General features: G+C 54.4%; 9 protein-coding genes across 9 annotated transcripts; 4 read left to right on the top strand and 5 right to left on the bottom strand.

Moving 5' to 3' along the window:
* Nucleotides 1-447: 447 nt before the first annotated feature.
* On the bottom strand, nucleotides 448-1,313 carry Z517_00194 (uncharacterized protein; the record flags this gene model as incomplete). Its single annotated transcript, XM_013433160.1, has 3 exons — nucleotides 448-631; nucleotides 691-977; nucleotides 1,032-1,313. The coding sequence occupies 3 exons, from the start codon at nucleotides 1,311-1,313 to the stop codon at nucleotides 448-450; spliced, it is 753 nt and encodes a 250-aa protein (XP_013288614.1).
* A 1,186-nt stretch (nucleotides 1,314-2,499) lies between these two features.
* Z517_00193 (uncharacterized protein) lies at nucleotides 2,500-4,869 on the top strand (the record flags this gene model as incomplete). The annotated part of the gene is made up of 7 exons (XM_013433159.1): nucleotides 2,500-3,130; nucleotides 3,203-3,282; nucleotides 3,358-3,540; nucleotides 3,602-3,684; nucleotides 3,762-4,450; nucleotides 4,515-4,706; nucleotides 4,775-4,869. The coding sequence occupies 7 exons, from the start codon at nucleotides 2,500-2,502 to the stop codon at nucleotides 4,867-4,869; spliced, it is 1,953 nt and encodes a 650-aa protein (XP_013288613.1).
* Nucleotides 4,870-5,608: 739 nt separating this feature from the next.
* On the top strand, nucleotides 5,609-6,793 carry Z517_00192 (uncharacterized protein; the record flags this gene model as incomplete). Its single annotated transcript, XM_013433158.1, has 1 exon — nucleotides 5,609-6,793. The coding sequence occupies one exon, from the start codon at nucleotides 5,609-5,611 to the stop codon at nucleotides 6,791-6,793; it is 1,185 nt and encodes a 394-aa protein (XP_013288612.1).
* Nucleotides 6,794-7,515: 722 nt separating this feature from the next.
* Z517_00191 (uncharacterized protein) lies at nucleotides 7,516-9,381 on the bottom strand (the record flags this gene model as incomplete). Its single annotated transcript, XM_013433157.1, has 2 exons — nucleotides 7,516-7,918; nucleotides 7,976-9,381. 2 exons carry the CDS (start codon nucleotides 9,379-9,381, stop codon nucleotides 7,516-7,518), a joined length of 1,809 nt encoding a protein of 602 aa, XP_013288611.1.
* An 899-nt stretch (nucleotides 9,382-10,280) lies between these two features.
* Nucleotides 10,281-11,267, top strand: Z517_00190 (uncharacterized protein; the record flags this gene model as incomplete). The annotated part of the gene is made up of 2 exons (XM_013433156.1): nucleotides 10,281-10,606; nucleotides 10,763-11,267. The coding sequence occupies 2 exons, from the start codon at nucleotides 10,281-10,283 to the stop codon at nucleotides 11,265-11,267; spliced, it is 831 nt and encodes a 276-aa protein (XP_013288610.1).
* Nucleotides 11,268-11,423: 156 nt separating this feature from the next.
* Z517_00189 (uncharacterized protein) lies at nucleotides 11,424-14,027 on the bottom strand (the record flags this gene model as incomplete). The annotated part of the gene is made up of 6 exons (XM_013433155.1): nucleotides 11,424-11,937; nucleotides 12,010-12,186; nucleotides 12,255-12,446; nucleotides 12,557-12,700; nucleotides 12,822-13,010; nucleotides 13,111-14,027. 6 exons carry the CDS (start codon nucleotides 14,025-14,027, stop codon nucleotides 11,424-11,426), a joined length of 2,133 nt encoding a protein of 710 aa, XP_013288609.1.
* Nucleotides 14,028-14,751: 724 nt separating this feature from the next.
* On the bottom strand, nucleotides 14,752-15,666 carry Z517_00188 (uncharacterized protein; the record flags this gene model as incomplete). The annotated part of the gene is made up of 2 exons (XM_013433154.1): nucleotides 14,752-15,542; nucleotides 15,597-15,666. 2 exons carry the CDS (start codon nucleotides 15,664-15,666, stop codon nucleotides 14,752-14,754), a joined length of 861 nt encoding a protein of 286 aa, XP_013288608.1.
* A 491-nt stretch (nucleotides 15,667-16,157) lies between these two features.
* Z517_00187 (uncharacterized protein) lies at nucleotides 16,158-18,314 on the bottom strand (the record flags this gene model as incomplete). Its single annotated transcript, XM_013433153.1, has 7 exons — nucleotides 16,158-16,455; nucleotides 16,538-16,745; nucleotides 16,805-17,079; nucleotides 17,130-17,448; nucleotides 17,511-17,668; nucleotides 17,721-17,999; nucleotides 18,052-18,314. 7 exons carry the CDS (start codon nucleotides 18,312-18,314, stop codon nucleotides 16,158-16,160), a joined length of 1,800 nt encoding a protein of 599 aa, XP_013288607.1.
* Nucleotides 18,315-20,295: 1,981 nt separating this feature from the next.
* On the top strand, nucleotides 20,296-22,347 carry Z517_00186 (uncharacterized protein; the record flags this gene model as incomplete). The annotated part of the gene is made up of 2 exons (XM_013433152.1): nucleotides 20,296-20,583; nucleotides 20,656-22,347. The coding sequence occupies 2 exons, from the start codon at nucleotides 20,296-20,298 to the stop codon at nucleotides 22,345-22,347; spliced, it is 1,980 nt and encodes a 659-aa protein (XP_013288606.1).
* Between the last annotated feature and the right edge of the window lie 171 nt (nucleotides 22,348-22,518).

Below are 22,518 nucleotides of genomic sequence, written 5' to 3'. Positions count from 1 at the left end.
AGTGGGGAAGGGGGAAAAGATGGGGAGAGGAGGAGACAAGACACCAGTGACAAAGGGGCTGGAGCGGAAATTTGCCGGATCCTCTCCAAGTACTGAGTCTGGGTAAAGTGAGCCTGGTTGTGTGTCTTTTCGATGGGGGATTGGGAACTAGTACCTTGTAAGGATAGCACAGAGAGCCATGTCAGCGGTAGACCAAAGGGTCCTCGTGCGTGCATTGACCGTATCCATTAGTCGCTCAGAAAATGGCTCTGAGCGGTGAATTTTTCAGTGGGTATTTATTGCTATGCAGAGGAAATCATACACAATACCAGGATGGTGGAATTACACGGGTTACGTGCAAGGGTGTAGGTACGTCGCTAGACATGTCATTCTGTCGGTAGTTGTGTTATTGCTCCCTCAACATACAGTATATCACCGAGTGTAATGGCTATAGTCTCCCTAGTCTCTTTACGCACTTCGACCGCCGTCAATAATCAACTCGGTGCCGGTAACGTAGCTCGCCTCGTCACTGGCCAGGTAGCAGCAACCATTGGCAATGTCGGTAACATCGGTCAATCTTCCCAGAGGAATCAAAGATACGAAATAGGCTCGATTCTCGGGTGTGTTCTCCTTGCCGAGGAATTTGTGCGACCTGCGTGAAGAGCTTGTATTAGCCAACGATGAAATATAGCTGCGAGTTGTGGTTCTTACAATCCTGTGCTGGCAAACTGCGGGCATATCGAATTGAATCGGATGTTGTTGGGGGCATATTCCTGTGCCAGCGACCTGGAAGCACAGCACACAGCAGCCTTTGATCCGTTGTACCATGTCAATCGTGGTTTCGGTCTCGTGGCTCCCGTGGATGCGATATTGATGAATGAGCCGCCACTCTTATGTTCCTTCATCCATGGTATAATGACCGCCACGGAGAGATAAATCGACTTGAAGTTGACAGCAACAACGAGATCGAACTCGTCATCGGGAACGCCTTCGGATGGCTAGATGTCACCATGGTCAGAATGCAATCGTTCATTTACTGAGGGAGAACTTACCTGGTTCGAGTAGCATGTTCCAGCATTGTTAACCACAATATCAGGGCCGCCGTACAACTCAATCGACTTGTCCAAAACACTCTTCCAGTCTTGGCGGTTGGTCACGTCGGCCTTGATGGCTGCGCACCCCAGTTCTTTAGCCACAGCCTCACCGCTTGCTGGGTTCATTTCGGCAATGAGCACTTTGGCGCCTTCATGGATAAATTTGGTCGCAATGGCCTTTCCGAACCCGCTCCCACCACCGGTGACAATCGCCACCTTACCTTCAAGTCGGCCAGGCATCTTGCACGGGAATAAAGACACTTAAGAGCTGGGAGGTGCTATATTATGCGCGGTACAAGGGACTTCTGATATCCACGCACTTCAGGCTCACAAGCGACACAGTTTATGGATGGCTAGGCCTTCGCAGGGAGAATCCTTCTAGTAATATGTACTGGAACTGCGAATCAACAACACAACCCCTCCTCGTCTTAACCGACTGTTCTCGGTCTGCTCCTCATCCCCATGGATCTTGGTGGGGATAGGTCGAGCATCAGAGAGTTTCTCCTCGTCGTGACCCCAAGCAGCAGGACCGAGATAGCAACAGCACCGATCGGAGAGGGGCGACCATGCGATGTCCTGCCGACAAACCTTCACAAATGCCACTCATCTCGTGCTTGTGAAATTATCCATTTCCCCCACTCGGCAACCTCCAGGATCCTGGTTTTCCCCCGCAAAAAAACGGGCCATAAGGGACCACCAAGGGACTACGGAGGGGCCAATACCAACTACTTGGGGACTCCGTACTCGGTACAAGTCTGATGACTACCCCAATATAGACTGGGCCATTTACGCCAGTAAATGCACGGCGCCTGATCAGCTCCTCTCGTTGCTGGAATCCCCCAGCTCTCACCTTCAGGGAGGCGCCCCTTGCGATGTGTCCCCGAAACCCGAGGCAAGCAGCTTGTCTTCCTCCTCCTCCGCTCAGAGCATTTGATGTTATCAATTCCCCATTGTTTCACTCCACTCAAAGCAAGCTACCTGGGGACAGAAAAAAAAAATAATCATAATCAATTATTATGGCCGCAGGAACTGTATCGGCCTTTCCCACTGCTTGGACCCCACTGGCTGAAGAACTGAGATTTTTCAAGCCGCGACGGAATGGGGTGACGAGAAGCCAGAAAGAACGTCGCTATCTCTGCAACGTCTGTGGCGAATCATTTACGCGCAAGGAGCACTGTCGCCGCCATGAGCTCGGTCGTAAGCAAAGTCCCTTTCCACGCCATCATCAACGATAGCATGGCAGTAGTCGCCAGTTGCCGAGCTGACCAATTGACTTGGTATCCACGCAGATCGTTGGCAGAGACCACATGCTTGCCCGATATGCGGGCTCACGTCTGCACGCAAGGATGTTATCTCCAGGCACATGAGAGTCCTTCATCGTGGGGCCGGAAAGCCAGCCTCCTCGCAGGACGGACAGCTATCTTGTATGAACCAGGACACATCGTCTGATGATTCTAGCTACGATCTCAACAGTCAGGCTGTACAGGGACATCAGCCAGACAACACCAACGGCGGAGAAACGACCAGCCTAGCGAATGGGCAGGTCATCCCAGAAGTTCTGCCATCATTGTCGACCCTGCTGAACGCACAGACTGGCGGGGTCGCCACCAACCCCAGCACCTTCGAGCTGGGTCTAGATCGAGGATGGAAAGTTCCCACCCTGGACCGTGTGCAAGCCCCCCCCGCGAATGTAGAGGTGATTCCTCGCGCTCAGATGGACTTCCCGCTTCTTGACGACGCTTTTGTGCAGTGGCCGTGGGACGAGCCGTTCTATGCTCTCCCGTGGTCAGAAGATGTGGGCAGGAATGTCGCAGCAAGACACACCGATCCAGACAATGGAGAATATCAGTCTTCGGGTTTGTTTCTGGGGCTGATCCCGTCGGAAATCGAGCAAGCCAAAGTCAACTTGCAGCTGTTCGACGTGGAAAATCGACTCTGCGACTTTGTGTTTCCCACAAATTATATGGTCATTAGGCTCGTCAGAGGATTCTTCAAACACTTCGCGCCGCACTGCCCTATTATCCATGCACCAACGTTCTCGATCGGCACGATTCAAGGTAGGTAAATGTGCCTATGCAAATTTCGACTTGGTGGCCTTGACCCTCAGCACTAACCCTGCGTGCCTTTAGCACCTCTCTTGCTCGCTGTCATGGCGTGCGGAGCGGTCTACCTGAATGAGCAAGAGATTAGTATTAGGCTATATTACGCCGTTCTGAAGCTGTTGAGCGAGGTATGTGATCAACGGACGTTTGAGCCACCAGGGTTTTCCAGATACAATGAAGAGTATCACGGTCAAGGTCTGACATGGACTGCGTCACAGAACGAAGATTTAGTCATCGCTGGACAGAGAGACTCGGGTTTCCAGCTATGGGAGTTACAAACGAGGCTCCTTACCTGCCAGTACGGACTCTATGGAGGTGATGATCGGATCCAACGACAGGCAAGATTGTCTTTTACAAGGCTTCACGTGGTATGTTTTTGCCAACTAGGCTGTTGAAGTCTGAGATGGACCAGCTAACCCTCCCTAGCTTTGCCGAGAAGCTTCTGTCGAAGCGACAAAAGTCTCTGCAAATGACTGGACAGGATGGGTATTCCGTGAGAGCATGATTAGGTGAGCAATCGTGCATGTCCCGTGGTTGGGCTTTCATCAGGTCCGTTTGCAATTCGCTCGCTAAACCACTGGCCCAGATGCGTGTCCTGGACCACTGTCCTCCGAGCAGTCCTGCTCTGTAACGAGGATAATGCGGTACTGAGGAGCTCCAACACCGAGTTGGAGGGGTCGCTGCCCTGTTCCGAGGAACTGTGGACAGCGGGCGGACTCAGTTGGCAGAATTCGACCCGAGTCACAATTTCCTCGGTGGTATGCTTTCGACAGCTTCTCTCGGGCGCTCCACTCGACAACACAATCAGTCCATTTGGCCTATTGACCCTGATCAGCGTCATCCTTTCGCACATCTCCACACTTCGCCTGGGCAATGCTACTGGGACGGTCGTGGCAGATGAGGACTCGCTCCGCCTGGCACTGCATACGTGGGAGGAGGCGTGGAGAACGCATCCACACTGTACCACGGTCCCGGACGCGCCACAGGGCCCATTGATGGCCAACGCACTGGTCGTCCTCAATGCGGCGTACTATCGTCTGTATGCGAACGCGCAGATGAACGAGATGAAGGCACTCGCTCTCCTGCCTGTCGACCAGGTATCTCGGAGTCGGATCGCCAAGCTGTATCAGCTCGATAACCCTCCCGACCTCATGAAAGCAATCGTCCGCGCGTGCCGTTGCCTGCTAGTGCGCGTTCGCTTGGGATTGGGCTACCTGCTGAAGACATCGTGCTTAAACTATCCCTGTTATGCCCCGCTCGCAGCGTATGAAGGCAGTAAGTCTCAAAAGTCCCCTTGCGGACTACTGCGAGAAGTGTAATTGACGGTGGGGACTCTTAGGTCTCCTAATGTGCTGGTATCTTCTGGGACGGCGCCTCATGGAGATTCCAGGACCGGAAGAGCTCGTCATCACGACCATGATGGACGAGATCGTGGCGGAGAGCGAATACAAGTACGAAAAGCCGATTCCGAGGGAGCTGCTCCCCATCATGATCTACCGGGACATGATCCGCGAGCGCTGGGTCTGGCCTGGTAAGTGTTTACCCAAAAGGAGATGTGTTCGATCTCCTGACGAGGATACTTGCTAACCAGTGTTGTAGCAACATGTAATGTCTTGTCGAATAATCTCGACGGGATGATCACGAGGCTCAAGCCGGTTCTCGACGGGCTCCAAGCTTATTCTTCGGACAACTAACCCCGATCATGGTCTGTCTGGCGCCGATTGATGGCCGCAGTTGGGGTTCATGGGGTTCTTTGTATAAAAAGTATTCTATGTTTGGGTCGGTGGTCAAACAAATAAAAACACCCGGGTCTGTTCCCGACGTTACATCTCATCGTCACTACGCCCTGTCAATACACCAGCCATAACGATATACCACACATATCAGTCTTTGGTATACTATTTCCCAGCTAGTCCCGTGACTCCCAGAACCCGGAGGGTTATCACCCATCATCACTGGTTATCTCATTACCTTTCCCCTTGCATCTCCAATCACCACCCATCCAACAGATTAAATCGTCCAATAGGCACAAGTGGGGGAAAAGGGAGAACAAACACCGAGTGCGATGCGTGCGGGGGGGATCTGGAGTCGAGGGGTTTCGCCTCTTTCCCGAGGTGACAAGGGGAGGAGATGCGCCTTTCTTGTGCCGAAAATGCACCACCCTCCTACTACTTCTTTGGTAAAACGGTAACGAGGGATAATGTATAATAGATCGTAGAGATTCATAAATTATGGAGCGAGTGACATCGGTAAACGCCATATGACATACGGACCTCGAATCGTTTTTCTCGTCAGCGATTAGCTTATTAAATAGTCTTCCCTCCTTGTTCCCTGCTTGTCTGGCACCCTACCAGGACACAAACATAGTCACTAGAATTGCCCTGTTAAGCTGACAAAGAACTGTTGCCTCATCACCCCCCAGAGATTGAAGAGATGGCTTCCCAAGACGCGAGCCAGTACTTGGTCCCGCCCAAGACCCCCCCAGCGCTCAACATCCCACCCTCGTCGTCGACCGTGTCTGTCAAGATCATCGACTCGACGTCGCTGATCGAGGTGCCAATCGGCCTCCTGTTCGGCCCTCACATCCCTGGCCACGACAAGCTCTCGTGCCCGTCGTACAGCTTTTTGATCGAGCACGGCCCGCTGAACCGCAAGCTCCTGTTCGACCTGGGCACGCGCAAGGACTGGAAGAACCTGGCGCCGCGCATCGCCAACACCATCATCGACCACAAGTGGGGGTTGGAGGTGGAGAAGAATGTGGCCGACATCCTCACCGAAGAGGGCGTCGATCTCAAGTCCATCGAGGGCATCATTTGGAGCCACTGGCACTACGACCACACGGGCGACCCGAGCACGTTCCCATCCTCGACAAAACTCATTGTCGGACCCGGGTTCCGCGACGCTCTCGTCCCGGGCTACCCCGTCAACCCGGAGAGCCAGGTGCTCGAGACAGACTGGCAAGGGCGGGAGCTGGTGGAGGTCGACTTCTCGGCCGCGGGCGACCTGAAGGTGGGCAACTTCCGGGCGCTGGACTATTTCGGCGACGGGTCCTTCTACATTGTCGACGCGCCGGGCCACGCGGTCGGACACGTGTGCGGGCTCGCGCGCGTGACGCCCGACAGCTTCGTCTTCATGGGCGGCGACGCATGCCACCACGGCGGCGAGTACCGGCCGACCGAGTACCTCCCGCTACCGAAGAAGATCGACCTCGACCTCTCGTCGTGGTGGAACCGCAGCACGGTCCGGGCGCGCGTGGGCCTGTGCCCGGGCAGCGGCGCCGCCTTCTGCGACGTGTTCGCGCACAAGAAGCCCGACCAGGAGGTGTACCGGCTGACCAAGAACTTTTCGCACGACACGGACCGCGCCAATCTGACCATCAAGTACCTCGAGGAGTTTGACGCGGCCGACAACGTCTTCGTCATCATCGCCCACGACACCTTCCTGCTGCACAAGGAGTCCGAGGTCGAGTTCTTCCCGCGCGGCTCCCTCAACGACTGGAAGGCCAAGCGGCTCAACGAGAAGGCCCGCTGGCTGTTCTTGAAGGACTTTGCGGATGCGGCCCAGCAGGGGCTGAAGCAGGCCACCGAGATGGAGGACGGGCTGGTTCTGAAGCCGTGAGTGGTGGGCACAGGCAGCAAGCAAAGACCAAAGATCGCAAGGTGATTTGATATTTACCACCCCTTTTTGGATCATTCGCTCGTAGTCAGTCAGTCACGCTATTTGTCGTGCCCAGCCAGAATGGTCTTCGCTGGCTGCTGCTGTCAACCCAGAGGGGCGCGGCCGAGATATTTCTCAGAAGATGATGAATCAAGACATTTGCAAACCTCCTTTTTCCCCGCATAACTTTTCTGGTGTGAGTGAGGTCAACGTCGACTTGAGGCTGTTAAACTAAACATGGACACTGGTGATGATCACCTCTGTTCTCAATCTACCGAGTAACGAGTAAGAGCAGATATCTCTTAGATCCAATATGCCTCGTCTACCAGCTGCATCGCGAATATACATTTGCAGACCGTCGTAGCGCTCCCCTTGAACTCTCTCTGGCTCTCTGGCAGCTCTGGTCCACTCCTACCGTCCTCCTTTGCATGTAAGCTAGTCTAGCTCAGCATAGTAACACAAAAAGGTAGGACTTATCGGACAGAGGCACAGGGGTAAAGAGAAGGACAGTTACCCAAGCCGAGAACTCGAGGGTTCTTTTCAAAGATGGAGTTTACCATACTTGACTATTTACCGCAAAACAATGTATCTGACGACCGACAAGATCCGAGTCACAGCTTCGCAGCCTCGAGAAAGAGACCAGGTGGACATCCCCCCAAACCCCATCACAAACGTAGATTCACTCAATGATACACGTTCCTCTCCGCATTCACGTCGTTCTCCAGATAAATCTCAATCTTCTCGTTCATCTTTGGCGTGATGTCCTCCAAAAACAGGCAGGTGATGGCTCCAAGCGCGCCGAAAGCGATGGACGCCAGAGCCACCGTCCGAACCCCAGCAACATACGTGTCTCTCCAGGCGAGAGCAGCCGCGGCCACCATGCTGTCGGTGGTACCAGGAACAGCTGCAACAGCACCCAGCCCCGAGGGCAAGGCAGCCAGAACCTGTTGTGCAAGAGCTCGCGAAGCCCCAGCCTGCATCACTGCAGGAATGACCTTCTTCACCCCATTGCTGGAAACAGCGTTGGAAAGAATCGTCACATAAACAGTCGAGGCGACCGATGTACCAGCGTATCGACCCGTGCCCCTATTTTTTCCGTTAGTGAAGGGACAAATTAATCCGCGTAATAAAATTGAGTCTTACGCAAGTCCTCCAGCAATGCCTAACTCGGTTTGTTCAGCCCCAAACTGGACATAGGTGATGGACAAGTATTGGGCCCAGCCGTAAAAGGTGGCGCAAAAAAAGCAAAAGACAATGGACATGGCGCGAGTGTTCTCGGTGGTCAGCGCCAACAGCCCACCGAACATGGTCATCATGGTGACACAAAAACATTGGCTCCACTTCCAGTGCTTCAGCTTTGTCCCGATGGTGCTGAGACATATTGCCCCGACCAAGACCCCCATGCCTTGGGCCAGTGAGTATTTTGCCGCGAGCGAGGTGGGCGATGACGGGGTGGTGAAGATCGTCCCGATGATTGTCGACCATATCACATTCGTGCCGAGATAATAAATTGTCACGGAGAATGTGACAACCATGGGCGCGGACAACGAGCGGCCGTAGTTGTGTTTGAAGAGGCGAGGGGGTGTGAGTGGCTGCTTCAGGGGCACCCACGTTTCCCAGCAGGCGAAGGCAACGAGCGTGGCGAATCCCGATACCAGAGGACCGATGACTTTTCCATCGTTCGAGGGGAGGTATGACGCATAAACGACGCCTACCAGGATGAGGGAGACGGCGGCCGTGAACAGGACGCCTCCAACATAGTCGAGCTCGCGGAAGGCCTGGCCAAAAGGGATTCCACGAGGATGACGAGGTGGAAAGTACCACAAGATGAGAGCCACTGCCACCAGCCCATTCCCGAAGGCGGTCGAGTAGAAGAGCCAGCGCCAGCCCGGGGATCCCGCAGCCAGCCCGTACCGAGCAACGATCGGACCCGCGATAACGTCGACGTAGACGAAGGCGTCGGCGATGACAACCCCGATATGGCGCCATTTGTTGGGTAACAATTCGGGGATGGCAAAGGCAGAGATCTGGCAATTCCCGCCGGCAAATCCACTGATGACCATCCCTGTGATGGCTGCACCTGTGGTATTCGCGGAGCCCACGACAACAGAGCCCACGACCATCAGGACGTTCCCGCCGATGAGGAACCATCGTCGCCCAAAGAGATCGCTGTTGGCACCACAGAGCATGAAGGAGATGCACGTTGCAATGTTGTACACGGATCCCAGCCACGCCGATTGAGGTGGGTCATTCAAGATCACCGCCAGCTGCGCTTGGATCGTGCCCATGATGGGTACGGGCCAGAAGGAAATGCCATAGGACATGGAGAGCGCCTGGCTGACCATCAGTATCGATTTCGTTGCAGAGTTACCAGGGTCATCGACACATACGAAAACGACCAACCAGGTCTTGAAGGTGACCTTGTCCGCTGCCCCATCTTCCCGATTAGAGACAAGATCAGAGGATGGTGAAGACGGCGATTCGATGTGTTGCTGCTCCGCCTCGACCAAGGTAGTATCGTGGGCCTTTTCCTTCTCTGCTGTGCTCATGGTGGAATTGTCGCTGTTTTGCAGATAGATTTGTGATTGTCACAAGGATGGTTTCCGTCAGAAATCTTGCAGAGATTTCTTCAAGAGCCGTGAGCCGCGTAGCAAGCCATATCAATAAGTCTTCTCTCCCGCATATTACCCCAGGTATCAAAGCCGCTGGGTCCTCAAACCCCCTTGCGGAAATTCCCAGGCTTTTTTCTCCGCCAGCCGACCACTCGAATTCCGCGGACATGGTTATCATTGGTCAGGGCCAAAGCCGTTTCCTATTCCGCATTTCCGGGCTCGCTGTTCATTGGGCACTTCCCCATGGGGAACGGCATCTAACATCCCAAGGTTTGCGGGGGCATGTTGGAGCTGGGGACTTTCTCAATAAGAAATCAAGGAAAACCCAAACGCACCGAGATTTCAACATCTTGGACGAGCGGCTTCGTCTTGTTGGAGAGATATCAGAGACTCGCGTGAAGAGAGTGCAAAGATTCACGTGAAACTGACAACTGATGAATGGGGATAAATACCAGAGCCCACTTCCCATTTCTCCAAAATAGGCTAGACTCCTCAGGCTCCACTTTACTGACGATTCAAGTGACTACCATCTGAATTAGAGTAGTGAGTGAAACTCATATCTCCATGCTTGCTTGCTCACCATTCCCAGCGAATCGTGGAGAATTCCAGATTTCCGGTTCCATAGGGCTGTGGCTTTCTCTTTTACTTCCAGATCAATTTTTCATCCTCGATCTGATGGGGCGCGGGGCCTCTGGATAGATTGGACACTCAACCCTTCACCCACGTAAAAGGCAAGTACCCCCTTTTCTGGGACTTGTCAGTGTATCATTTCACAGATTTTGCTGGCAGAAGACCCGGTGAAAAAAAAAGGTCGTGACATCCTCATATTCCCCCCTATGCCGTCCCTCAGCGCAATCGTGACCGGAGGCGCATCGGGCATCGGTGAAGCCGTGGCAACCAAACTCGCCAGCCGCGGGGTCAACGTCACCATCGCCGACCTCGACACCAAGGCTGGAGAAGCACTCGCGAAAAAGCTCGAGACCGACTTTGGAGCCGCGGCCGTGTTCGTCCGCACCGACGTTTCCCAGGAAGACGACGTAAAAGCCATGGTGGAGGCCGCGGTCAAGAGGTTCGGTCGGCTGGATTTCGCGGCCAACTGCGCGGGGGTGTCGGAGACGGTGTGGGATGAAGAGCAGAGCATCACGACTCGGGACTTTGATCGGTGCGTTTGGGGTTAAACCCTCAATAATTGTTCTGAGAAGTTGGGAGAGTCACAGAGTACCGATTTGCTCTGGAAGATGCTAGTGGGATCATGTCAAGAACAATCTCTGTGTGTCCTGGATGTGGCTGACGCTGATTCCCCATCACTACAATTCAGGGTCTACTCGATCAACGCCAAGGGCGTCTGGCTGTGCCAGAAACACGAAGCGGCCCAGATGCAACGCCAACCGCCCCGTCCGATCAGCCTGTCGGGCCCATCGTCGTCCCGGACTATCCCCGGCCAGAGGGGCTCCATCGTCCACATCTCGTCCGTGTGCGGTCTCATCTCGCAGGGCCTCGGGGCGTACACGCCCGCGAAGCACGCCGTGCTGGGCATCACCAAGAACGGCGCCAAGTTCTACGGCAAGGACCAGATCCGCGTCAACGCCGTGTGCCCCGGGTGGGTGTACACGCCGCTGCTGGAGAAGGTCATGGGCCAGCAAGGCGTGGCGGGGACCGCGGAGACGGAGCAGAGCCCCGTCCTGGACCGCATCATGCTGGGCCGCATGTCGTTCCCCGAGGAGCAGGCCAGCGTCATCAGTTTCCTCTTGAGCGACGATAGTAGCTATATCAACGGGGCGCACATCGTGGTAGATGGGGGGTTTGTTGACATTCACCCGTGATGGATGGATAACCGACATGAATATTATCATGCATAATGTAGCCGGGAGTAATCCGCTCCCGTAGAAATTATATATATGTGGTACTAGCTCCCCGAGCCCCAAACACACTAAACAGGTCACTTCTATTGATAGAGCTACTGCACATGGTGTAACTCGTCACTTGCGCGCCCTGGAGACCGAGTCCTTGTTCTGCCATTTCCGCTTGAGCGACAACAGGACCTCCAGCCCCCGATTCGCGCTGACAAACATCTGGCCCATGTCGGACAGTGCCTGGATGCAGATCAGCAGCAGCTTCTGCGCCTCCTGGCACTTGGAGCCCGAGAAGATGCAGCAGTTGTACGCGTGGATCAGGCCCGCGGTGACGAGGATGTGCGTCGTCTCGGCGTGGGCGTGGCGGAGCGTGAAGAGCTGCCGGAACAGGATGGTCAGTTTGCAAATCTGCGTCGCCGACGTGGTGCAGTTGAAGGCGTGCGACGACCGATGACCAACAGGCGGGGGCAGGGACTGGGACAGTCGTCGGGCGAAAGGAGCATTTCCTGGCAATGTGCCGCTGCTGACTTCGGTCGAGGTCGAGGACGATGACGGAGGCGACACGCCCTCTGGGTTAAAACTCCGCGACTCGCCGAGAAATGGTCGGTGGAGGAGAATGACGGCTTGATAATACAACATTCTATACGAGACGGGGCGCGTGTCAGCCAAATAAACCCACGTGTAATTGAGGATAGAGGAAGCGGAATTTTACAAGAGTTGCAACACGGCCGCAGACGCATATTCGTCACTCGTAGACCCTGCAATCATGATCGAGCTGGTGTCAACTTGTAGGAGCTGTGGGAGGCATTGCTTCCACTCCACCAACTCCTGGGACATGGAATCGACGAAAACACGAGCCTCTTCAGCGCAGATCCGTTTCCCGGTATATCTATCCGCGCGGTTTCGTTAGAGCGCGCAGAAATCTTGGGGAGGAGAGCAACAGGAGAATCTCCTCACAATGTATCTGTTATCTTGCCGATCTTCATGGTCAACTCGGCCATGTATCGAGGAACATAGGTAATGGCGGCATTCTGGTTTGCGGAGAAGGAACCCAACCCCGGGGTTTGATTCGGTTTGATCTCTGGAAGTGGCACGTTGCTTTCGAGCTTGTGCATCAAACTGGGTCGTCCAATGTAGGAGCTCCAAAGCCTGTGTCAAGCTCGTCAGGGAAAAACAAAAAAAAAACAAAAAAAAAACAAAAGGGAAAACCAGCCATGATACAATCAGAGCGCGAGTCAGTTTCGATCTGTTGCACGTACGTGTCGACGGAATAGACGCTCCAGAATATGGCGCGCCGGAGCTTCACAAGCTCGTCTTTGGCCTCGTCGTCGTCCGTCTCCACCTCGAGATTCAAATGTAGACCAAGATCGGTGACCATCTGAACTGCCTGGCCTGGGTCGGAGCTTTCAGTTCATTTTCCAATCAGTCGCAGAGCCAATTTCTGATGCTTACCCGAGTACATCCACCCTGACTTGCGTATCAGCCGAAAGAGCTCTTACTGACAGAAGAGGGAGACACTGATACGTACCACGCGAATCTCGACCACTGGAAGCCTCGTATGATGAAATGACTAGGATGGCTTGGACGGTCGCCATGGCTGGGCAGTCCATCTCGATGTCGAGCAACACTTTGGTTCGACGGGCGAAGAACTGCGCTGGGTCGTCTTTGATGGTCGGAGGTGTCCACGTCGCATATGTGGTGGCAACGCAGTATCTGCAAGATAACATTTGGTTAGATCCTTCCCCGCGTAAGTCAAAATAGCTGCAAAAACGGGGCTGGAAATTGTGACCCATGGAAAGTGTGATATACATACATGGCGTTCTGAAGTGTTGGAGAAAAGAACGGCGTGTTGATTCCCGCCTCATAACGCTGCTTTTCCCTCAGGTATACATCCTGGTCTACCTCATTCAACAACGGAGCGTGCCAGGTGAAGAAAACGTCGGTCAAGTGCTGCTCGTAGGCTGGATGGCACGCCCAAACGAGACCAGCTCGTACGAGGGCGTCCTGCCCGTTGGCTCGGACCGACTGAGTAAAGGGCTTGAAGAGCGACTGCAGTCCGTTCCGCAACAGATGCATGTTGCTAGTCGCACCGTAGTAGCGCATATTGCCGTCCTCGGCCATTTGAAGTCGGCCCATTCGAGTTGAGAGCTCCTGAGTCAGCTCAGAGTCTGGGTCCTCGCCCTCTTCAGAAGACGCGTCTTCCGGGGAAGGGGCGACAATCATCGTGGACGGCGAGGACTCTTCGTCGGTGGATATACTCGGGGCGGGAAAGTCCATCTGGTCGGTCTCGAAGGAGTAGTCGTCTGCAGAAAAGTTCAAGTATGCCCAGTCCGGACTGGGTTCGGACGGCCGGCTGACGGGAAAGCTGATCTGATCCAATTGAGCAATGGCATCGTTCGGAAGGCCATCTTCACCCTGGTTCTGCGGTGGATGTTGAGGTTGATGCCGATCCACTTCAGGATCCTGTAGTATTCCCGTCGTCGAGGGGAGAAAAGGGTGCAATGCGTCGGTCGAGGTAGAGTGACCGGGGACATCGTAGTTGATCATGAGAGCACGCTGCTCGGCGACAAGAGCCTCCAAGCCATTCAACCTGGACACCAGAAGGCCCAAATCCTTACGCTTTGTGGCACTTCTGTGGAAGCAAGTCAGGGGCGGCGCAAGGGAGCAAAACAAAAACCACAGACAGGAACAAAACCCACTTTCGACGGTCTGAGCCAAAGGCGCAAACATCACCGTGGTTGCGACAGTTTGAGCAAGTCGGGCGGACTTCGTCGCACTTTTGTACAAGTCAGTTTGGGAGAAGAATACCATGTGTACACATGCTTGTTTGTGGTACTTTGATCTTCCGCTTCCTGCACCCCATACATGCCAACGAGGCATTCCTTCGATAGGACATGGATTGAGATCTTTCACTTCGAATCATGGTGTATGGCGTACGTACTGCTTCAGTTGTCCAGTTTCGCTATAACGAAGGTTGGAAAAGAAGACGAGGGTAGTTGCCTCAAGGTGAGAGGCCTTGGTGAAGCGGCCAGGGCGGCGAGGCGGCATTGCCCTCGGAACAAAAGGCGGGAAAAGGTGGGGGGGGGGGGGGCCAGCATGTCGAGTTTTGGGCCAAATCCGGGGAACCACTAAGCGAGCCTGTGCTTCTTGGCCACCCATTGGCGAGTCTGGCCAAGGAAGTTTCATCGACTACCACGACTACCAAGTAACTTGGGCGTCCTTTGTAGGTCATGTGAAGGGCAGACTATGATTTCGATTTGCTTTCTCAAGACTTGGTACACATGTAGCAGCACTAGTATCAGAGTACCCCGAGCTCGCAGCCGAGATGGGCTTTCTGATCAGATCTACAATAGTTCTCCGGTCCTCAAAAGTACCATATCAGCTTCTCCATATACAATGGGACTGTGAGCATCTATCTCTGCACTGCTGCTGCTGCTGCTGCTGCCCATAGCGATCACCGGATAAAGTCAAACCCACCATTCACGCCGATGATCATGCCTGTCGTCCATCGCGCCTCGGGCATACAGTGCAGGGCCACAGCGTCCCCAATCTCGTAATCATAGGCAACGCGACCATTGAATGACTTTGCAATGGCCTTCATCTCGTCAGTGTCCGTGTCGCGGATGGGCCCCAGCGGTGTCATCGTGTTCATGAGGGCCACCTTTTCCGCCACGTACGGGACCGGTTGCATGTCGGTCAGCACGGGGCCCACGTTGAGGGCGTTGACGGTCGCTCGCTCGGCCAGTTCACGCGACCACGTTCTCGTCATGGCGTCGAGTGCGGCTTTCGTGCCTCCGTAGACAGTGTGTCCGAGAGTGCCGATGGTGGCCGAGATGGAAGAGATGTTGATGACCCGCCCGGATCGGTCATGGGGCAGGTATGGTAGAACCGCCTGCATAACGAGGATAGGTCCAAGGACATTGATGGCATAGGAATCATAGAAGCTCTTTGTGGTGATATCCGGCAGGAGATCCGCCGGACAGACTCCCGCGTTGTTGACGACAATGTCGATTTGGAACCGACCAGCCTCTGGCCGGGTGAGAGACCTTCTGGCGGCTTCGACGATTTTATCCCCAGCGTCTGGTTGTCCAAGATCGGCTCGAACGCAAACAGCCCTCGTGCCGTACTCTGCCTGTATCTCGGCCACCAGGGTCTCGCTCTTGGTGATGGACGACTCCGATGTATAGTTGAAACAGACGTCCGCGCCTCGGGCTGCCAGGCTTCTCACAACAGCTGCCCCAATGCCTGGATTCGGTCGTCAGCGCTGTCATTGCTTATGTCTTTGTCTCTTTTCTCTACCTCTTGATCCTCCTGTGACTATGGCAACTTTTCCCCGGAACGGTCCTCGGCTTGTAGCGCAAGAACCCATCCTCAATCAAGTTTTTCTTAGAGGGAGAGAAAGGCTGGACAGGATATGTATGTGACCTGGAGATCTCACTTCAAGGTATTGAGGATGATTTGTCTATTGACAGAGGCAAAAAGTGCATACTAGTTTAAGGGGTTTACAGCAAGACGTACATGGACCACAAGCCCTGGATTCAATCCACCACGGCATCATCAAAGTTTCCGGCCCTCCACGCTCAAAGGTCTCTCGCGCCGGAAGTATGCACGCCGGAAATGCCGTACAAATGCCTAGCTTAACTGACCTATGATATTTTGTCTTTGGCGCTGCCGAGGCTGACGCAAAAGTAGGTTTTGTTTTCAAACCCAGAAACACGACCCTTGGTGACCCAATACCCATAGCTGCCTACCGGCGATATCTTCCACGTTCACTGACATCTATTGCATTGCAGATCTGATACACAACCAAACAGCATCACACTGGTCACTATACCGCAATCACGACGACCTGGTACAAGACTATTCTTCCCCGGCCACTATGGACTCCTCAGGATCCGACGCCATTATTGGGTCGTTGACGTGCACAATCTCTTTTCTCGCGGCATCCGAGGCGCCGGGCTGGTCCAAGTACCACGCGAGATCACCGCCCTCGAGTTCTCGAGCAGTGCGTCCCCGGCCCAGGAACTCGAAGCGATTGGATGATCGATACTTGAAGTTGAAGTCCTCCCAGCGTGGGGTGGTGATGAGTTCAAGGAAATGCACGGCCGAACCAGGCCAAGGGCCCCATACCGTACCGTCTATCGTTCCATTCTTGTACCTAGAGCCACCAGGTAGTTAGAAGTGCCCGTTTTTTATCATTGCCTCCATGTTCTGGAGAGGGTAGAAAAGAAACAACGAACCATGATCGGCACGACGAAGTCCACACAAGGTCTTTCATGACAGAATCTTTGTGCTCTTGGAAATCGTCCACTGCCTCCTGCTTTGGAGTGATGGACTTGATGTTCTCGGTCATGAGCTTCTCAGCAGCATTGTATGCAAACCTCAAGCAAAACTCGAAACATGGGATTAGGGCGCCATTGGCCGTCGGGGAGTTAGGTCCGCTCGTGACTGTAGTTGTATCCCGGTCAGTATCGCTGGACAATGTGTCGTGTTGGAAACGGACGAACTAAAGTAATTAGGAAATCCTGCAGCACCAAATCCTAGATATGAGCGAGGCTCGTCTTTCCAGATTTCATTTATCACTTGGCCGCCCTCGCCTACCAAAGTGAATGGCGGGCAGAACGAGGTGTTGAAGCCAGTGGCACAGATGAGAACGTCCAACTTGATGTGCGTACCATCGTCGAGGATGAGGCCGTCCGGGACGACTTCTCGAATTTCCTCGGTCTGGACCGTGACATTGTCTGAGCACAATGCCTCAAGGTAGCCGTGTCCGGGAGTGATCCTATCCATCACGTTAGTCTCCGTGGATTTCGAGGAACGGAGTATGCTCACCGGCGGCACCCCAACGCGAACTCGGGCACGAGCTTGGGAATAAGTTCCTTTTTCTTGCTCAACTGGTCTATCATCTGCCTCCTCGTTTCCTCCGCCGCTTGCTTCTGTAAAGACGAGTTCTTGACCTGGATATCGAAAAAGTGATTCATGGTGCTCTCGGCTCTTTTTCGATGCCGGAGAAATCCATCAGGATCATTTGCCCATGCCTCCTGCTGCTCTCTGGTGAAGACTGTTTCTCTTCCTTGTGGGGCGAGTTCAGCAACGAGTTCGGGAGTAATCCATGTAGGGGACCTGTGGAACGAATACAAATGTTTTGCCACTGTGACAGGCACCTTGGTCAGCCATTACATACTAGGACATGATCCGATGCCACATACTCACCTCGCTGGGCTTGAGGCACGATCTGAATGGCCGAGGATCCAGAGCCTATGACGCCGACGACTCTGTCGTCCAGCTTGAGAGATGTATCGTAGTGTGCCGAGTGGGCGAGAACACCTTTGAAAGATTGCAGACCCGGAATGTCGGGCCACTTCCAGTTGCTGAGAGGGTGTTAATCCCGTAGCCCTTTGGAAAATTGAAGCTCTCACCTACTTTAGAAACCCGGTCGCATTGACTAGAACTTCCCCTTTGTCCACAATCTTCTCCCCTGTCTTCAAGTTGTCGATCTCTACCTCCCATTGTCCAGTGAAGTCGTTCCACACGGCCTTTGAGACTCGATGCTCGAGATGCACAAAGTCATACACCCCATATGCCTTGGCTCTGCCGGTGAAGTACTCTAGCAGCTCTTTCCAGTCCACATATGCGCGGGACCAGTACGGGTTTCCCTCCCAAGAAAACGAATAGGCATGCGATGGCACGTCACACGAACAGCTCCATACATGTCAGCGGCCGGAGAGTTGGCTTGTGACATGGAAGAACATACCCTGGATAGCGATTCTCAAACCACGTTCCCGCAACTCCTGCATTCTTCTCGTAAATGACCAGCTCAACTGGCTTTCCCGGGAATCTCTCCTTGAAGATCTTGACGGCCGCAATTCCCGATACACCACAGCCAACGACAATGATTCGAATCGGCCTTGGTTTCCACATATAATGAGACGAATACTGGTAGGCAGATTTTGTCCCATTCTCGGCACCATTTTTTGACGTCTCGTGGACGCCGTTGGTTGCCGCCTCGATTGCCATGGTGTGACTGGTAAAGCGCTGTCGAAGTCTCTGTCAAATTTGATTCCCGATTTTGGTAATATCAAACCTGAAGCAGGGGCATGTGTTGTCACAAATTTAACGTGGTGGAAATCCATAGATCGGAATATAAGCCTCCGTTATCATCATCTCCGTGAAAAATAAGAGTGCCTAGCCTCAGGATAGAGTGTTATGGGGTCCTGGTGGAATAACGGAATTCACATCTCCGTCGTAAAGGCTTTCGCATCGTTGATGGGAAGCGGTCATGAGACCGCTGTGATAGGGAAGCGGCCCCTTGCTTGAGAGGTTGAGAGGTCAGGATACGAGAAACCACTGGAGGGTTTCTTCATTAAAGCTAAATCTCGACCGGGTTGGAGTGGCAATTCCAGCCGATCGTCCCCCACGATTGACAAGCAGATCCAGCCGAGGCGTCTCTCCATGAGTGTTTTTCGTGTAAACCTCAAGATTTAAGCCCGAGAAGTTGGAGTCTTTGTCGGACGTTTGCTCGAGCACAATCCTCCGCATTCTGTCGTGGCTTGCGTAATGCTCCATCACGTGCATAAGTGAAGCACAGCTTAGGGTGTACCGAGTATATGTGTGAGAGATATATGGACTGTCGGAAAGGCTTGCTGACCTGACAGGGTCCAAGGAGTCGCGAACAAATAAATCGGTTCACGACCAGTACGGCTTATACATAACGGGAGTCTTGTTTGCACTTGTGTAATGAGCAACTGTCCAAGCTGAGTAATGCGATGTTTTTGTCATGTATATGTAATATCTGCGGAAATGGACCGCCATATACTCCTTCGAGTAGGTACTCGTATGTACGTGTGCAGGTATGTACAAGGACGAGCGGCGGAGAGGTGGCTGGGTAGGTGGAAGGATTGATGGGTGAATGGGAAAATGGAATCGTGATTGGCCTAAGGACGAGTAAGGCAAGTAAGGAGTAGTTCTCGGTAGTAGTGGCATAATATAATATGAGTTGTGGAGCCAGTAACATGTCCTGCAGGGGCCTAGGTAGATGTCCAAAGAGGAAGGTGGATGAACCTCATACGGGGGAAACAACTTGGTCGCTTTTTTTCCAAGTACCGTCGACGGGTATATACCGAGTACCGAGTACTCTAATGCTCCTACATGCCCTTTAAGTCTGCATACATACTCGTTCCTTAGTCCCTGACACGGCTTGTGCGGTCCGCAGAAGCACTTTGCTTAGGGGTGGGTGGGACTACAGTAGGTTTTGGGGGCAGAGTGAGGATATAACGAGTGGCTAAGTAGGTACCTCGCAGACAGAGTTGTGAAGGGGCTGACTAACGAAATCCTTGAGGACCGTTATTTACTGCCACGAGTAGCCCGATAACGGCACCTGAGCCTTGTCAAAATTGCATTGACAAATTCACTTGTTCACGTGTCGAGACATGGTCGTTTTAGCTGCAAATCCTCCATCCAAGTCGGGGGCCCACAATGAATAAAAAGTCAAACCAGACCCGCACAGACTGTCTTTTCTTGGTAGTCAGCACGATCTGGTCTACTGGCACCCAGCTGGCACCCATACTGGTGCTCCTTGTCTTTGTCACGCCTGATGAGATGGCAAAAACGCATCAGATTGTCAAAACTTCCCCGACGGACAGCCTCATCGCGGGTCTCCGTGGGTCCAAACTCGCAATCACAGCATCCATTTGTCCCTCTTCACCAGCGTTTCTGGACTCAGACCCAAGGCTTGCTTACCTTACCCCTTAACGTTTACCCTTAGGCACACTGCTTACCTGCCTGTGGTACCTATGACATGGTCGATGCTACACCACGTACCATGCTGAAACCAGCTGTGACTGAGCCTTGCCGACTCCACTGCGCGCGCACTACCCACCTCGTGAGATGCCTTGAATAATGGAAGGATATAAAACTGCACACTTGCTCGCAGGCCTGGAGCATGTATGTCATCACCAGCATCCTGGAGGAAGCTCTAGTTGGATGACCGCTGATGACAATGAGATCCGAACAAACCCAACAAACATCTACAAACGCGGGGCCGGGGACGGGAGTCTTTTGCTCCCTCGAGGACTTCCTTGCCAACGACTTTGACTATGTCATCGTGGGCGGTGGGACTGCCGGTGCAGTGGTGGCAGCGCGGTTGAGCGAGGACCCCAACGTCCGCGTGGGCGTCCTTGAAGCCGGCCAGAACCGTCTGGGAGATCCCCTGGTCGAGACGCCGGGGACGCTGGCGTTCCTTCTAAGAAATCCAACGTACGCGTGGGACTTTACGACGGTGCCTCAGGTATGTATTGTCTCTGAACATGAAGGGGTTGAAGAAGTCGACGAACTAACCTAAGCCTCCGTGAACGTGCAGACCGCCAACAACAACAGATCTTACCATGTCACACGCGGCAAAGTCCTCGGAGGCTCCAGCGCCATCAACTTCATGGCCTACACGTACCCGTCGCGACGCGATTGGGACGAGATGAAAGAGCTGGGCATCACCGGGTGGTCGTGGGATGACATGTACCCCTATTACCGACGGGTCGAGCACTACGACCCCGCGACCAAGCCCGAGCCAGAGTTCTACCCGATCGACACGGCGGTGCACGGCAGCGAGGGTCCCATCCACACGTCGTGCGCCAGCGCGCGTACCTCGACCGAAGACGCCGTCCTTGCCGCACTGCAGGAGACGTCGGGTCTGCCGCTGTCCAAGGAGCCGTACTCAGACTCGGGTGACCACCAGGGTTGGTTTGGGTACTTGAACGCCATCGACCGCAGCGTCAACAAGGGCACGCGCAGCTACGCGGCGACGGGGTACATTGCGCCAATCTTGCAACGCACCAACCTGAAGATCCTGACGGAAGCCACAGCCACCAAGGTCATATTAGAACAAGACAATGGCGACTCCACATGGAAGATCGCGCGAGGCGTGGAATTTGCCCATGCGGGCCGTCACACCCCCGTACATACCGTCCGCGCCAAAGCCGAAGTCATCCTCTGTGCCGGTGCGATTCAGACACCGCAACTCCTAGAGCTCTCTGGGATCGGCGACGCGTCGATCCTGCGCGCGGCGGGCGTGACTCCACAAGTCGAGAATCCGCACGTGGGCGCCAACGCGCAGGAGCAGATCATGACCAACGTGAGCTACGAGCTCGCCGATGGGGAAACCAGCCTCGACAGCATCTACACGGACCCGACGTTCCTGCCCGCGCAGCAGGCGCTGTACGCCACGTCGCGCGAGGGTCTCCTGGCCAACAGCCCCGGGCTGAACGGGTTCACGTCGTACGCGGGGCTGGTGAGCGCGAGCACGCTGGAACGAACCGTGTCGTCGCTGGCCTCTCTCCCACCCATTTCGTCCTCGTCACCGTCATTGCCCGCGCCAGAGATCGATTCCCGACAGGCAAGAATCCTCGCGTCGCGGCTCGCCTCGCCCACCGCCTCGGCGATCCAGTACATCCTCATCGCGGCGTTTTGCGACACTCGCAACGGCAACGCCGACATGTCCAAGTTCATGCCCGGTCCGCCGCCGCCGCCGCCGGCGGCATTCTCATCATCCCCAAATCCACCGTCGACAAACCCTTGCATCTCCCTGCAAACCGTCCTCATGTACCCGGCCTCCAGGGGCTCCGTGCACATCACGTCCGCAGACCCGTTCGCCCCACCGCGGATCGACTACGGCCTCCTCTCGCACCCGGCCGACGTCGACGTCCTCGCCGCGGGCCTCGCCCTCGCCGACCGTGTGTTCACTTCGCCGCATCTCCGCCCGCGTGTCAAGCGCCGTGTGTACCCTGCTGAGGGAGTCGACCTGCAAAACCCCTCCGTGGCCCGGGAGATTGTGCGCGAGGCCGGGACGTTGATCAACCATCCGCTGGGGACGTGCGCACTGGGCAAAGTCGTCGACGACCGGCTACGGGTCAAAGGTCCCGTGCGGGGACTGCGGGTCGTCGACGCCAGCGTGCTGCCTATGCAGCCGAGCGCGTTCCCCATGGCGACCGTCTACGCGATTGGAGAGAAGGGCGCGGCCATGATCAAGGAGGATCGGGTCTCCAGCAAGGCTTCGTAGACAAGGGGATTCTCAGTCTTTAGTGTACTCGGTATATCCCACGTTGTTCATCGTAGAGAAACAATGTCCTCGATAAGTAACAACTTGATCTCGTCCTTCACAAGCAAATCCACTCAAGGACCAATTTGGATAATATGAACTTCTGACCATCGAGTAATTTTGTCACCAGAT

This window comes from Fonsecaea pedrosoi (assembly GCF_000835455.1).
Source record: "Fonsecaea pedrosoi CBS 271.37 unplaced genomic scaffold supercont1.1, whole genome shotgun sequence".
NCBI lineage: Eukaryota > Fungi > Ascomycota > Eurotiomycetes > Chaetothyriales > Herpotrichiellaceae > Fonsecaea > Fonsecaea pedrosoi.
This window is presented reverse-complemented; position numbering and strand designations above follow the sequence as displayed.